This window comes from Coenobita brevimanus, chromosome 66 (genome assembly GCF_032717465.1).
Source record: "Coenobita brevimanus isolate Jiangsu-jjx chromosome 66, ASM3271746v2, whole genome shotgun sequence".
In the NCBI taxonomy this organism is placed as follows: Eukaryota; Metazoa; Arthropoda; class Malacostraca; order Decapoda; family Coenobitidae; genus Coenobita; species Coenobita brevimanus.
The window spans coordinates 40,480,721-40,497,479 of NC_137019.1; the positions used below are offsets into that span (position 1 = coordinate 40,480,721).

Genomic DNA, 16,759 nt, shown 5'->3' on the forward strand with positions numbered 1-16,759 from the left:
GAATCTTATGACAGGATGATGAAGGAAGAACCAGATGTAAAGATATATAGAGTCTGAGGTAGGTGACAAAATAGTGTAGGTGGCAAAAGATGAACCAGATGTAAATTTGAGTATGAGGTGGATGACAAAATAATATAAGTTGTAAAGGAAGAACCAGGTCTAAAGTTACAGTGTGAAGTGCGTAACAGAATAATGGAGGTGGTAAAGGAAGAAACAGATGTAAAGTTAGAGTGTGAGGTGGGTGACAAAATAATGGAAGTTGTAAAGGAAGAAACAGATGTAAAGTTAGATTGTGAGATGAGTGACAAAATGTTCCTCAGTGACAATGAGACTGTCCTGGATGCAGTGTCCTCAGCTGAAGTTAAGCAGTTCAGATGTTTGGAGTGTGATAAAACATTTCCTTTTAAGAAAAGTCTTAAACAACATGCAGTTGTTCATTCAGGAGTGAAGAATTTTGAGTGTGATGAATGTGGTAAACTATTTGCACATAAATTTAATCTCACTCAGCACCTATTAATTCATTCAGGAGTGAAGAATTTTGAGTGTGATGAATGTGGTAAACGATTTGCACAGAAGGGTGGTCTTACTAAGCACCTATTAATTCATTCAGGAGTGAAGAAGTTCAAGTGTGATGAATGTGGTAAACTATTTGCACGTAATTGTACTCTCACCAAACACCTATCACTTCATTCAGAAGTGAAGAATTTCAAGTGTGATGAATGTGGTAAACTATTTGCACAGAAGACTGGTCTCACTCGTCACTTATTAATTCATGCGGGAGTGAAGAATTTCAAGTGTGATGAATGTGGTAAACGATTTACACTGAAGGAAAATCTCATCAAACACCTATTAATTCATTCAGGAGTGAAGAATTTCAAGTGTGATGAATGTGGTAAGCGATTTACACAGAAGGTTGATCTCACCCATCACATATTAATTCATTCAGGAATGAAGAATTTCAAGTGTGATGAATGTGGTAAACGATTTGTACGTAACAGTGAGCTCACCAGACACCTATCAATTCATTCAGGAATGAAGAACTTCAAGTGTGATGAATGTGGTAAACGATTTGTACGTAACAGTGAGCTCACCAGACACCTATCAATTCATTCAGATGTGAAGAATTTCAAGTGTGATGAATGTGGTAAACGATTTGCACGTAACAGTGAGCTCACCAGACACATCAATTCATTCAGATGTGAAGAACTTCAAGTGTGATGAATGTGGTAAACAGTTTGGTCAGAGAAACAGTCTTACCACACACCTATTAAATCATTGTGCAGGGAAGAGTTTCTAGTGTGCTTAATGTGGTAAACAGATGACTCAGTTGATGTCATCCAACACTGTTTAATTCATTAAGGAATGAAGAAATTCAAGTGTGATGAATGGGGTAAATGGTTTTATTATAGGTTCTCTCCAGTATCAGTTCAGGAGTGAAAAAATTTCAAATGTCATGACTGGAAAACTGTGTAGAAAAAAAAAAAAGTTTTTATTCGCTTGGCACCTGACAGTTCATTCGGGTGTGAAACCAATTATATAGTTATGATAAATGTGGCCATGTGGAGAGGATGGAGAGTGAGAGACTGACAAGGAGAGTGTATGTGAGTGAGGTGGAGGGGGAGAGAGGGAGGGGGAGGCCGAGGATGAGGGGGAGAGAGGGAGGGGGAGGCCGAGGATGAGATGGAGGGACGGAGTGGAGCAGGGCAGTGAAATGGCGGGGGACAGGGTGACATGGAGGCAATTTGTTTGTGGCCACTCTGTATGGGATTAAGGCATCTGGCAATAGTAAGATAAATGTGACAAAGCTTGAAGAAGAAATCAGATTTTAATCAGGCATCCCCCCAATTTCCTTGCTCGCTGTTGTTGTGGGGGGGCTTCAGAGACGTCGATTGGGTCTTGACGAGTGGCGGAGCTATGGTGGGGTCTCTACTCTGCCCTCTCCCCTCTCCCCTCTCCTTGGGTCCCTGTCGCTGCCTCAACTTATTTTGCATGCTCTTTTTCCTAATGCTTCTTCCTTCCTTTTCCCCTATCATCACCAAATAGTGGAGGCCTTTAGTGATGATACTAGTTTCCGCCCCTTTGTCATTTCGGGCGAGACTGCTTCCTCCCCACGTGTTTGCCATGCGTGGCGACCCATATATTGCTTGCGCCCCTCTATCTGGGAGTTGAGTCCACCATGGGGCAGGGTGCAGTTCCCTGCCGTGGGCAACACGCTCCTTTAGTAGATGGGTTGGCATGAGACGGGCAGCCCAGTGTGGACCCGCCGGGCAAATCAGCTCTCAATGTGTTGGCTCAGTCAACCATGGCTAGGGTCAAGCAGGCCCTGTTTGGTGGGCACCACATTGGCCCGTAGCTGCCACTCCACACCAAACCGTGTCCGCGTACACCACTCCAGCTATCCCTGGGGTTGTTGGGTGAGTTGGACCCAACATCAGCCTCCCCTTGTTGGGCTGCATGGTGGATGGGGGGTGGGGTGGTGAAGTCTACCAGTTCACATTATATGGATACAATTACTTCTTCTCACCTGATTATGTTGATGACCCAGGACTCCCCTTTGTCTGTGGCCTCAACTTCTTCCCCTTCCCCTACACGTTCGGTTACATTACACCTCATCCTCCCCACCTACTGTGTCTTCCACTCCTCCAGCTTCTGCTCTGTCTACTTCAGTCAGTCCTTCTACTATTGTCACACTTCATCCTTACCTTCCTCCTTCACCTCCTGTCTCTAATCCTTCTATGTCCTCTGTCTCCCTCTCCCGACCTCATCCTTCTTCCTATGTACCTGCCTCGTCCCTCACCTCCTCAATTTTCGGTTCACAGACATGGTCAAAATTTTTCGGTGTCCATGATACGACCAACGACTTCTCGCTCCACCTCTCTCTACTTTGACAAGTAGGCAGGGATGTCACCTTCTCAGCCTGTCCGAATGGTTCCCGCCTCCCTGTCGTTCACAGTGCTGCCCAAGCCGAGAAAGTGACATTCCTGGTCAACAATGCAGGACAACCCATCTTTGTGTCCTTAGGCATCCAGCTCAGTTCTGCCACTGGCACCATCCATTTACCATCTTCGATGTCCTTCGGTCAGAGGGCTTTCACAGATTGCTCTAATGACATTGAGCTAATCCTTTCAGAACAGCTTCATCCAATACATTCAGTCCATTGTTATACAATTCCTCCTCGTGGATGACGCCAAGAGCCTGCTAATATCGTAAAAATAGTTTTTGCCTTTAGCGATCTGCCCCCCACAGTCATCATTGGAGGCACTGTTCTCCAAGTATGTGAGTATATTCCATCTTCTCGCCAGTGCACATCTTGTTGGCTCTTCAGCCATCCAGCCAAATACAGTAATCACTCTAATATCCGGACACCCAATATCCGAACATCCCCACTAGCTGGACATAATCGTCCGGGGAGCCAATATTCCCAAAATGGTCTGAACCCCCCCCCCACACACACAAAAAAACGAATTTTTCCCGCCCGTAATTTGAACTTGCCGCGCACGGCACGGGAGAGCATTGTTGTGGCGCGTCATTCCTCCAACATCCGATAGAGCGCCGCTGCATCCTCCCCACTTTCCGCCTGTCTCTCGCCGCGAGTGCACGCTCATCGTTATGGCTGCCCACATGATCGCTTTTGTGGTGGTGCCCTACCTGCTGCAGGGCCTCCTGCTGCTCTCGGGCCTCCTTTTAGTGTGTGTGATGATGGCCCCGCCACCTGAGAAAAGGAAGAGAGTGGTGTTGACTCTGGAGAAGAAGCGGGAGATATTGGAGAAAGTAGATGCGGGGTGGTCTTCTTCCCGCATTCTCCGCGAGTTTAACCTGGCCCGATCTACTTTGTTCGATATCAAGAGATCCCGAGACAAACTCATGCAGTACACGGCTGACTTCTCGTCGAGAAGCAAACGCAACGTGGAAAGGAAGGTTATGTTTACCTCTAAGTTTGCAGGAATCGACCGATCCACGTTGATTTGGTATCGACAACAATGTGCTGCTAGTGTGATGGTACGTGGAACGGAGCTGAAGGCTGCTGCTGAGAAGTTCGCCAGGCTTCATGACACCCTAGACTTCAAGGCATCCGAGAGTTGGCTCTTTGCGTTCAAGTTACGGCATGGCCTTACCAACCGTAAAGCACATGGCGAAGCTTTGGACGCTAACGAGGATGGAGTTGACGAGTTTTGGCACAAGGTGAAGGGCTTGATCAACAGGGAGGGCCTCACTCTTGGTCAAGTCTACAACGCAGACTGGCCTATTCTATCGCTCGCTGCCAATGAACACTCTAGCCGAGGAGACGGAGAAGCGTGTACCTGGCCGCAAGCTCTCCAAGGAACGGATATCTGCTTTGTGTTGTGCCAATGCTAACGGCATGCACCGGCTTAAGCCTGTTGTTGTTGGCCACGCAAAGCAGCCTCGGTGCCTTTGTGGGGTGATGGATGTCCTTCCTGTCGTCTGGTACCATTCTTTGAAGGCATGGTTCACAGTTGTGTTCTTCAAAGACTGGTTCCACCGCCACTTTGTCAAGGAGGTCATCCATTACCAGACGAAGACACTGGGAATTCCGCACGACCAGGTAAAGGCCCTCCTTCTCCTTGACAATGCACCTGCCCACCCGTGCGACAAGGACTTGGTTGCTGAAAATGGCCGTATTAGGTGCATGTTTCTGCCACCTGATACGAGTGCTCTCATCCAACCAGTGGACCAAGGAGTGATCGTGGCAACAAAGCACCTATATCGTCGGAAGTTCCTGGACGAGGTGATGGTTGTTCTCGAGGACGAGGACGAGCGCAGGGAGGGACGGGACACACGAGGCAAGTGGACTTTGGAAAACCTTCGCCGTTACAACATCAAGTCTGCGCCGTACAACTGGGCTAGTGCTTGGAAGGAAGTCCCTGTGAAGACTCTGGAAAATGGTTGGTCTCGTCTGCTTCTCGGAACGGATGTGGAGTACGATTTCCTAGGGTTTGACGTGGGTGACTTCCATGCACGGCTACGTATGCATGGCGACGATGTAGATGTGAACGATGTTTGTGAGTGGTTGGATGATGACGAGGGCGATCCTGGGTATCAGATGTTGTCTGATATCGAGATCAAGTCTTCGGTTGCAGGTGTCAGTACCGAACTTGAAGATTCTGACGCTGAAGGCGGCGATGATGCGGACTCCTCTCAGCATGACATTACTTCAGCCATCCCCAAGCTGAGCGCACTCCGGGAACATCTAGAGTTCACCCTAGACTACCTGGAACACCCGGACTGCGACAGGGAGATGGGGCCCTTGGGACTCGTGGAGGAAGTGCGTGCTTTCAGGCAGCGCATCATCAATCGTCAGAATCGTCGGTCATTGCATCAATCAACCACTGACAGTTTTTTCAGGCCCGTGACCTCCGCTGTGCCCAGCCCTGGCTCCACTCCGTTGCCTCCCCAAGACAGGCCCTCATGCTCCGAGCCACAGCCCAGCACATCAGCCACGGTGGAGTCACCGCTCGACGTGAGTTTGCGGCTGTCTTCAGAGTCGTCTGCAGTGGGTACGCCATCACCACAACCCAGCGATGCACCCCTAGGTCACCTGCCAGTGATACTTTCGGATTCTGACAGTGAATAAATAGCAAGAACTTCTCCACTAGACCACACGGTAATTTAGAGCGTTGTGCAGTGAAAAAACAGTGTGTTGTGTTAAGGATTTACAGTTGTGAGAGAAAAGACTCGATTGAAAAAAAATTTAACGTAAATAGACTTGTTTGTTTTGGCTTTGGAAAATTATAAGAATGGGAAAAGTTAAAGTGCAACACTTAGTAAGTTACAATGGAACATTAGTTAGACAAGAGTGCACACTATGAAGAGAACGGACTTCTGTGTGTGATTGACTTAGTTCAGTGCAAGACTTCAGGAACAGTGTACTGCAAGTGCTTCAGGAAATCCTTCTTACTGTCAGTCCGAGAGGAGGCGGTTATTCATCGAGGTGGTCAGGGACTTGCTGTAAGTAGGCAGAATGTTTCATACTGTACTTTTTTCCATAATATACTTACCTCATTTCACTCTTTAATGTCCTTTATTGGTGTGAATAGGGTGTTAGGAGCTATGCATGTGCAGTAGGAAGGTGTTTTTCTGAGTTATGCTAGGTTAGGGTCCACAAGTACCAGTCCAGGAGCCAGTCACCAGAATGTTTAATAATGTATGAACCTACTTCTAAACCCTCATTTTATGTTTCTTTTGCATTTATTTCAGTCATTTATGTGCCATTTTGGTGTGATTTGGGTCTTAAATAGGTGCTATGCATGTCCAGAGGGAGTTGTATAGGTGTTTCTCTGAGTTAGGGTCCATAAGTACAAGTCCATAAGCTGGGGCCCAATATCCAGACAGAACCAATATCCGGACCTACCTATGGCTCTATTACGTCGGATATTGGAGTGATTACTGTATGCCAATCATCTGCAATCTGTGCCAGCTGTGCACTGGCCAGTCATACCACCTCAGAATGCATTTCCACCATCTGATGCTGCCCTAACTGTCAGAGTAGCCATTCTGCCACCTACCAACAATGTCCCGTCTACCTCTTCGAAGTAGAAGTGTCCAGCATCTGCTAGAAAACTGGCCTCTCTCTTCGTGAGGCTCGTTGCAGAGTTCGCGGCCTCGGTCACCATCCTAACGTTACCTATGTAGACGTAGCTCGTTCTCCACCCGTAGTAACTTCTGGTACCAGAACTGGTTTTTCTTCCCCTTCTGCACCTGTCTCTGTATCTGCTGACCCTTCTTCCTCTCCTCCCACCTCTCGTTTTCCAACCTCTCGCTCTGTCCCTACCCCTGTGACTGTTGGCTCCTCTTCCCTTCCTCCTAGTACTCCTATTTCCACCTCTCCCTCCTCTCTACCTAACCCCCCCTCTACCTGAGTCCTCCCCTTACAGACTCCTCTTGATCCTGTCTCTATTTCTTTCTCTGTTTTAGATTCCTTCACCCCTACCTCCTCTCCATCCCCATCCTTACCTGTTCCCTCTCCTTGTCCGTCCCCCCATTCCCAATCTCATCTCTCCTCTCACTCCTCCAGTTCTGCTTCTCATACTGGCCGTTTGGCGCCTCTGGCCCAACATTCTGTCCAACCCTCATCCTCCTCTAGTGGTAAGCATAGGTTACCCATTGCGTTGGACTGTAAATCTCTCTTGCCCATCTTCCTGCTTCTCCGGCTCGTAAAGTTCGCGCGACGAATACCCGCCCCTCTCAATCGATACACTCTACCGCGTCGAAGTCCACATCTCAGCAGTCTCCTCAGTCATGTCCCTGGACTGCCTCACCACTGGCTGATTGTAACACAAAACCCTTTGGTGATGACAACAGTGAAACCATCCCCATGATTATGGAGTACATTTTAACTTCTACGCCATATTCAGTAGACAGTGCTGTACCCTCTGTTGAAGTTCATCCTGTACTGCCTGATCTCCCTCCTACTCCTCTCCCTCCTTCAGTTCCCTCTCCTTCACCTTCTGTCCCCTCCTCCTCTCTGCCCCCCTCCTTTTCCAGTTCTTCCAATACTCCCTCCCCTCTATCTCTCCCCATGCCTCCTGGCTATGGTGGCCGTCCTGCTTGTCCACCACTTCCACCTTCTGCCCCTCTTTGTACTATCGTAATGACTTGGTAATATATGTTACTACTCCCCATTATATTTTACTTAAGGATGGAAGTTAGGAGGGTGAGGTGCTTGAAAGGGTACAGCAGGGAAGAAAGGTTGCTGGTTCCATGAAAGCAGTGATAAGAAACAGAGAAGTGAGCATGGAAGTGAAAAACTTATTATATGACAGTATTGTGATACCAACTCTAACGTATGTAAGTGAAGCTTGGACCTTGTTGGAGGGGCATAAGTCAAGAGTGAGAGCAGTGGAAATGAATTATTTGAGAGGAGCATGTGGAGTTACGTGGAGAGATAGACTGACAAATGAGGAAGTGGAGCATTGTGGTGTGGATGTGGATGTGATAGGAAGTGTTAGGAGAAACACACTGAGGTGGTTTGGCCATGTGGAGAGGATGGAGAGTGAGAGACTAATGAGGAGAGTGTATGTAAGTGAGGTGGAGGGTGAGAGAGGGAGGGGAAGGCCAAGGATGAGATGGAGGGATGGAGTGGAGAGAGATATGAGAGAGGGGGGTGTGAATTGGGAGCAGGGCAGTGGAATGGTGGGGGACAGGGCAATATGGAGGCGATTTGTTTGTGGCCACCCCCTAAGGGATTAAACTGTCTGGCAGTAGATAGGTTGATAGACAGTAATATATTTTACTTCCTGTGTATTTATATTTTACTTCCTGTGTATTATATATTATCTTTAGTATTAATTTCCTTTTATCTTTCCTAGATTCTATTTTTCTGTTAGGTTTCACTTTTATTTGGTGTTTTAAGGTTTTAGTATGTCTATTTTACAATGGAGCATACGCAGTTTTACAACCCTTCACAATGACCTTCGCTATCTTCTTTCAGTTCACTGTCCGTCCTAAATCTGTTTACAAGAAGCCCTTTCATCTTCCCTTTTGGTACCTATACCCGGCTATTGTTTGCTGTTCTCTCCTGCTTCTCTTTCTGTTTCAGCTATCCTAGTCCACCATACATTTCCTCTTAAACGTCTGTCCATTAACGCCATTGTTCCATGTCATTTTATTTGTGTTTTTCTCAGACGTTGGAGTACAATGGTTTCTATTATTGTATTGTAGTTACAAATCATAATAGATAGATAGATAAATAGATAGATAGACAGCCCTATGCGAGCCTGGGAAAAGGAAATGAGCTTGCAAATTACACTGAGGAAAGCTGACAACAGCGGCCAGTAAGGAGATGATGCAGTTAGTTGTCAGCAAACCACCCGGGAACAAAGCCCTGGTGACCACACACACACATACACACATACTCACACACAGGCTTCTTAAGCTTTCCATCCACGAGGAACACACGTGATACGTCTCCTGTTTCATCAGAATTTAGGAAAGAGAGCTCAGAAGGAGACAAGCCATACAAGAGGCAAGTCGAGGGAGAAGGGCTTGGCAGATAGAGAGAGAGAGACAGAGAGAGCGAGACAGAGAGATAGCTAGCGGGACTGGACTCTATACTCCGCTCTGTGTGAGAGACTTGTTAATATTTCCAAGACAAATAAAAATAGTCCCATACTATTCTTTACCTCTCCAAGATATAAAAACCGCTCGTCCACAAGTCCAATATATATATAACTCAACCACAAAAGGAACCACAAAGTCGTTTATGACATTATTTCTATCCCTCCCAGCCTATTGATTTCTTTGCCTTATCTCTTTTATTATCCCAGTTACCCATCCCAATTTTATTGGGAGATTTTAACAGTCGTCATGCATTATGGGGCGATGCCATTACTAATTCGCTTGGCCTCCACCTTGGGTCTTTTATTTTTAATAATGGTATATCCTTGTTGAATACAGGAACTTCGATGCATTTTGATGCTAAAACTCGTACTTTCTTCTGTTTGGATCTATCCTTGTGCTCCCCTTCTCTTTAGATTTCCATTGGTCTGTTCTTTCAGACTTTGTATATAGTGATCACTTTCCTATCAAACTTACTCTTACTACATATTGTCCGGTAATCAGACCCCCTCGATGGAGTTTTCCGAAAGCTGACTGGCCGTCATTTATTTCCTTAACTGTTCCTTCTATAACTCCTCCTTCCTTCTCTACTGTTTTAGATATGCTCACTTATTTTACTGTGTGAGTTCTGAGTGCAGCTTTGACTGTGATTCCTAGGTCATCCTGTCCTTTTACTTTGAAGTGTGTGCCTTGGTGGGATTTGGGTTGTACAGTGGCACTCCATGTTAAACGTGCACGTTGGAAGAGTTACGCAAACGCAACACCCCGGATGAACATAGTGCATTTCTACTGTTTAAAAAGGTCCACGCTCTTCTTTGTAAGATTGTTAAATGGGCTGAACGTCGTAGCTGGAGATTATACGTTTCCATCATTACTGCCAATACACCCATTGCTTCCGTTTGGAAATGTATACGCAAAATAGCTGGTAAACATCTTCCCATGCCTTCCCCTGTCCTCCACTTGGATGGGGAGTCAGTTGCAGATGTTCATCTAGTTGCTAATGGCTTAGGTCTTCATTTTAGTAATGTTAGTAGCGGCTCTCATCTCTTACCTGAATTCCGTGCCATTAAAGCTGCTACTGAATGTACGTCTGTTGTCTTCAAGCTGTCGTCTAGTCAGTCATATAACGCTTCATTCGTGCTCCATGGATTGTCCTCTGCCCTTCGTCTTTGTAAGAACACTTGCGAGGGTCCTGATGGCATACACTATAATATGCTCCATCACCTTTACCCCCAGGCCCTGGCCTTATTATTAGCTATTTATAATCATATCTGGACAAAGTTGTTTTTCCTCCCTCTTTTCGTAATGCTGTCATTCTCCCATTTCTTAAACTGGGAAAGCAAGGCCATGCCCCTCAAGATTATTGCCCCATTGCTCTTACTAGCTGTCTTTGCAAATTGTTTGAGCGTATGATAAATCATCGTCTTATGTGGCTCTTGGAATCCAAGCAGCTTTTTTCCTCTTCACAGTTTGGTTTTCAAAAACTCGTGGCACCTTAACTTCCCACCTAAATCTGGAGACTTATATCCGTTCAGCCTTTGCCACTCGGCAATCTGTTGTTGCAGTGTTCTTTGAACTTGAGAAGGCTTATGACACAGCCTGGCTCTACCATATTTTACGCACGGTTTGTTCTTGTGGTATTGATGGTAACCTTGGTGTTTTCTTAAAGAATTTTCTGTCAGCTCGTTTTTTAGAGTTTGTGTTCAGCATACTTATTCAGATCCATTCCCACAATATGAAGGTGTTCCCCAAGGCAGTGTTCTTAGCACTACTCTTTTTTTTTTTTATTGGCAATTAATGAGCTCTTTTCTTGTCTCCCAGTTGGTGTTCGCTCTTCTTTATATATTGATGATTTTGCAATATATGCTTCAGATTGTGATATCTCTGCCCTTGGTGATCTTATGCAATGTGCGGTTTCTGCTGCCTCAGAATGGGCTACTTCTCATGGCTTTTGGTTCTCTCCTGTTAAGTCTCATGCTATTACTTTTACTCGTTCTCATCTTATTTCTCAACCACCTCATTTTCTCTGTGGCCCTCCTCTTCCATACAAAACCTCCACTTCCTTGTGTGGCCTTCTTTCTGACTCCCGTCTTACTTGGAAGGATCATATTGTCTCCTTGAAAATCTCAGCCTTGCAACGCCTCCGTCTCTTACAAACGTTGTCTCACGTGTCGTGGGTGCTGATCGGACTATTTTCCTTCGTCTCTGTATTGTTCTCGTTCTCTCCAAACTTGACTATGCTTGCCAAGTTTATTCTTCTGCTTCAGACACCGTCCTCCAACAACTTGATTCTGTGCATCATCACGGGTTGCGTCTGGCTCTTGGAGCTTTTAAGCCCTCCCCAGTTGAGAGTCTGTATGCTGAATCAGGAGTTCCATCACTCTTCTGCGGTCATGCTCTACTTCCTCTGTGTGCCTACGCTAAGTTGCACTGTTTTCCTCATACCCCTTCTCTACTTCCTCCCAGTCCTGACTTAGACATGTTTTCCACTCCTAGGACCAAGCCACCTTTTGCAGTTCGAACTCATACTCTCTTCTCACACTCCTTCCTTACTGTAAGTAATGTTTTCTCTTTCCGCACATGTCTTTTCCCTCCGTGGCTACTTCCACGACCCCATGTTTGACCTTCCATTTTCCCTTATTCCAGGTCCAATTCTTCTTCATTCATTCTCCGTTCCCAGTTTTCAGACTATCTCTCCCACCTTTCCTGCAGTACCTATGTACACTAATGGTTCAAAAACCCCTGCAGGTGTTGGATTCGCGATTCCCTTTCCTAACACCTTTTATCATTTCAGCCCTCCTATTTGTGCAAGTGTTCTAACAGCGGAGTTATATGCCCTCTTGTTTGCATTGCGGTATATTTGTCGTGCCTCCTCACCCTCATTTGTGATATTCTCTGATTCATATAGTGCTCTGTCCCTTCTTCAGTCACCCTCTACTTCTTACCCTGTAGTCCTTTGTATCTTGGAATGGTTGTTGCCTATCTCCTCTCGTCGTAAGACAGTCCAGTTATGTTGGGTCCCAGGACATGTGGGCATCATGGACAATGAACGTGCCGATCAGTTGGCATGCATGGCTGTTAACAGGCATGTCTCTCCTTCCTTCCTCATTCCTGTCTCTGACTTTCTTCCTGCCTTATCTTCCCTCCTTCAACACCAGTGGCAGTCTTGTTGGGACTCTGTCACTAATAATAAACTACATGCTGTTAAACCCTTTATTTCCCCCTGGTTGACCCCTTGCCACCGTAATAGGAGGTGGGAGACTGCTTTAGTTCGTTTTAGAATTGGTCATACTAGACTTACCCACTTGTATTTGATGTCTGGTGGTCACCCTCTCCTGTGTACTCGTTGCAATACCATTCTTTCTGTACGGCATATATTCCTTGATTGTCCTCTTTACACTCTACAGTGACGTATTTCATTTCCTTTTTGTCTCACCTCCAACGTTCCCCCCTTCTTGCAGACTTTCTCCGAGAATCACCGTATTTTTCCTTCCATAATATCATGTCCTTCCTTACCTCTACTGGTCTTCTTTCTGACATCTGATTCCATTCCTTACATCAGTAGCCCCACCTGTAATATAATATATTTCTCGCATTGACCCATTGCTTTCACGATGCCATGTCTGTGCTCCCGGCCCACCCAGTGTACACGTCATGTTGCCAATGATCTGGCTTTGTGCTGGATTTTGGCACTAGGTTCTTATTGTTCTTCTTCTTTAACCAGGCATGGTGCCATTCACTAACAAGTGAGAGAGAAGACATGTTTTATCTCTTAGGCAGGTTTGAGAGTGTAATGGAAAATTTTAAAAAGTGGGTTGTAGGAAAAAAAAAAAAATTGAGTGCTTTGGTCTACAATGCCCCATTAGCTACTGTTGGTACTTGTGGCAGGCCACCCCTCATGCATCGTGTCATATGATCTACTGAGCCAAGACATTATTAACCATGAGTGATAAAATAATGTGAAACTCTAGATACAGTAACCCCTCAATATACCGAACCCTTTCCATGAATTTCAGTTTTAACGACCACCTTGAGTTGCCCGAACATTATGTTCTTTTAATGAACTTTGTTTGGTAAAAGAATGGACGTGCAGGAAATACTCACCAGGTTTGGGTTCCCCCCCCCCACACACACACTGTGTGTGTGTATTAAAAACATGTTTAATGTCCTTGCAGCTGTTCTGTACTATTTGCATTGCTATACTTTATTATGTAATACAGTATTTAGTGTAATGTAACAGTTAATGTACAGTGAGTTTACCCACGCTTTTGCTGTAAATACTGATCAACCAGTGTGCAGTAGTGTAAAGGCAGTGTACAGTATATTGCAGGATTGTGGTGGTTATCAGTGACTATCTGTGCCAGTGTGGAATGCAATTTATGTTTAATGTACATGCAGGTGTTTTGTACTGTTTGCTTTGCTATTCTCTGGTATGTAGTATTTACTGTAATATAACAGGTAATGTACAGTGTCAGTTTCTCTTACCTACACTTTCCATGTAAATACTGAGTGACAAATGAACATAGATTTATCCAAGGCCTACTTGCAGTCTTTATTTGCAGTGCAGTTACTTCCTGAAAGGTAAGACTAAATATGTCAATTAGTAAATAGAGCATTTATTGAGAAAAAGAGCCATTTAGACTAGGGATGTATCGGATATCCGCATCCGTGGAACATCCGCATCCATTTCAACATCCGCATCCGCATCTGCGCTTATGTAAAAATATACATCCGCATCCGCATAGGCATTTTAATGAACATCTGCATCCACATCTGCATCCGCATTTGAATGAGACACAAGTGGATGTGGTGGATATACTAAATACAATGCCCTCGTTTTAAACAAAAACATTAGTGTTTTTCCGTGATACGACTTGTTTGCTGTGTTTACTGTTTACCCTGGTAGGCAGTCATAATTTTGTAGTTATCCTATAGTGCTTTGGTCTGCACAAGACCAAAGTGCAGTGACTAACTCCACCAAGTCGATAAGAGTCATAAGGGTAATACGCTAACCTTGGTACTTTGTAGTGTCTAACAGGGTTAATCAGGGCCGGATTTACTTGCTTGTGGGCCCTAGGCCAAATCTCATCAGTGGCCCCCCCCCCCCTGCCAAAAAAAATTATCAATCAATCAATCAATCAATCATTTCCTGTGGCACCCTCGGGGATGCATAGGGCCTCGATGAACTCACACCACCACATCCTATCTTGTGCTAACTCCTCAAGATCTCCCCAACACTCATCTCCAGCTTCCCGTCTCATTGTCCTCACCCACGTCTCTTTTGGCCTTCCTCTACCTCTCCTACCAAGTGCCACCCACCCTGGTGTACCTCGTACTATTCCCTGTCTCCTATACACATGTCCTAGCCACTTCCATCGTGAGAATCTAACATATTCATCGATCGGCTGCACTCCCGTTATTTCTCTAATTCTACTATTTGGTATCCTTTCCCACCACTTAACTCCTAATATTCTTCTAAGTGCTTTATTTTCAAAAACCAAGAATTTATTTTCCATAGTCACTGTGCTGTACCAAGACTCGTGTCCATAAATTAAGATACTCCTAACCATTACCTTATAAAGTTTGATTTTGTATGCACAGAGAAATTGTTATTATTCCAAATATTTTTAAGCATTCCCATTGCCTGATTAGCTTTCTTTAACCTTTCCTCGAATTCAAAGTTCAAAGAACCATCCTTGGCTAAATAAGTACCTAAATATTTAAACCTATCAACTTGCTTTACAACCATACCTCCAATTACACATTCCTGCGCATTTTCCATATTCATATTGATTATTTCAGTTTTTTCACAATTAATAACCAAACCCACCTTGCGACCTTCACTCACCAAACAGTCCAACACTCTCTGCATCTCTTCTGGCCCATCACAAATCAAAACTATATCATCTGCATAATCTATATCCAAAAGTTTCCTGTTCTCTCCCCAAAGTATACCTGCACCGGTTTCTGTTCCAACGCGTTTCATAATGTAATCAATGACCAATATAAATAGTAAAGGCGATAGAACACCACCTTGAATTACTCCGGACTTGACTTCAAACGAATCACTCAGACAACCATCAACCATCACTTTACAAAATGTGTCCTCATGCATGTTCATAATGACCCTCACAAACTCCTCTTGTATTCCATAATGTCTCATGATCTTCCCCATAGTCTCTCTCGAAACACTATCAAAAGCCTTTTCAAAATCAACAAAACAAAGACTTAACAGTACTCTCATTTCATTAACTTGCTGCATCAAATGCCTAACTATAAAGATCTGATCATTGCAACCACGTCCCTTTCTAAAACCAGCCTGTTCATCCCTCAGAATACCCTCAACCACTGGCTCCAACCTATTTAACAACACTCTACTGAAAACTTTCAAAGCTATCGGTGACAAAGAGATTCCCCTCCAATTACCACATTCACTCAGGTCTCCCTTCTTCGGAACTTTAACAATTACACCATTCTTCCAAACTGATAGTAGTAACCCCGTCACCCATATCTTATTGAATAGCTTGGTCAAGATCATTATTGATCTATCCCCCTCCACTTTAAACATTTCCGGAAATAAACCATCCTCCCCTGGTGCCTTATTATTCTTTAACTGTTTTACTGCTTTCTCCACTTCTGCAAGCCTCAACTCTCCTGTTTCTATATTTAAATCTTCCTGAGCAGAGGGTATATCCTCTTCTGGTGGTATTGGTCTATTAAGAACTGTCTCAAAATGCTCTTTCCATCTATTTTTAATATCTCCATCTTTGGTCAATAAATTTCCTTCCCTGTCTCTAACTGGTATTTCCTTGCGTTTACCTGCATTACCACATGCCACGTGCCAATGGCCATGCCACGTTGAGTACACCGCTTCCCGTCCGATCAGCGAAGTTAAGCAACGTTGGGTCTGGTTAGTACTTGGATGGGTGACCGCCTGGGAACACCAGATGCTGTTGGCATCCCTACGTGTCAAGTGGGGTTGGTGGAGGATTAGTGCCCCTCCCTGTAAAACAATTAACTCTAAGCCCTTGACCACCCCGTTTGGGATACATGGCGTCTGGCAATGGATGGATGGACCACTCAGTTCTCTAATCGATTCATATGCTATTCTTTGACTCTGTCCATCATTTTTGTTTATTAAGATTTCAGTCTCTGCAACCTTTTCATCCACACATCTTCTTTTATCTCTCCTAGCTAACCTTCTTACTTCTGAATTCAAACTCCAGTACGCAGCTCTTGCTAATTCAATCTCTTGTTCATCAACGCATTGCATCTCACTCCTCAATTTAGCCTCACCTCTCTTTTTTATCATATCCCACGTTTCCTCTGATATCCATTTCTTTCTCCTGAAGCTATGTCTCCTTCCAATCGTACATTCAGCAGTCTCATGCAAAACTTTGTTCACATCCTCCCACATCTCATCTACACTTCTCCCCCCCTCTTCCAACGTTTCCAACACCAAAAACCTATTTCTGCATTCTAATCTGAATTCCTCCTTTTCTTCTCCTTCCTTTCTAAGCTTAACAATATCGTATCTACCAACACCAGATTTTTCCTTCTTCTGATTTTTAAGTTTAAACCTTATTTTTGCAATGCTGAGTTGATGGTCACTACCAGTATCCGCTCCCCGTTTAACATGAACATCTAGCAGAGAACTTCTATGCCTCCTACTGATAGCGATGTG

The 16,759-nt window shown here is 44.8% G+C and overlaps 1 protein-coding gene and 1 non-coding gene across 2 annotated transcripts; both read left to right on the forward strand.

Annotated features, from left to right (window-relative positions):
- Positions 1 to 297: 297 nt before the first annotated feature.
- On the forward strand, positions 298 to 1,218 carry LOC145405254 (uncharacterized). The gene has a single exon (XM_080276672.1). The coding sequence runs from the start codon at positions 298 to 300 to the stop codon at positions 1,216 to 1,218; it is 921 nt and encodes a 306-aa protein (XP_080132798.1).
- Positions 1,219 to 15,915: 14,697 nt separating this feature from the next.
- On the forward strand, positions 15,916 to 16,034 carry LOC145405446 (5S ribosomal RNA). Its single transcript, XR_013898372.1, has one exon. It is a non-coding gene; the product is annotated as a 5S ribosomal RNA (ribosomal RNA).
- Positions 16,035 to 16,759: the final 725 nt, after the last annotated feature.

Excerpts from the sequence above, each read along its gene's own strand:
- LOC145405254 (XM_080276672.1), top strand. The coding sequence starts at position 298 with ATGAGTGACAAAATGTTCCTCAGTGACAATGAGACTGTCCTGGATGCA.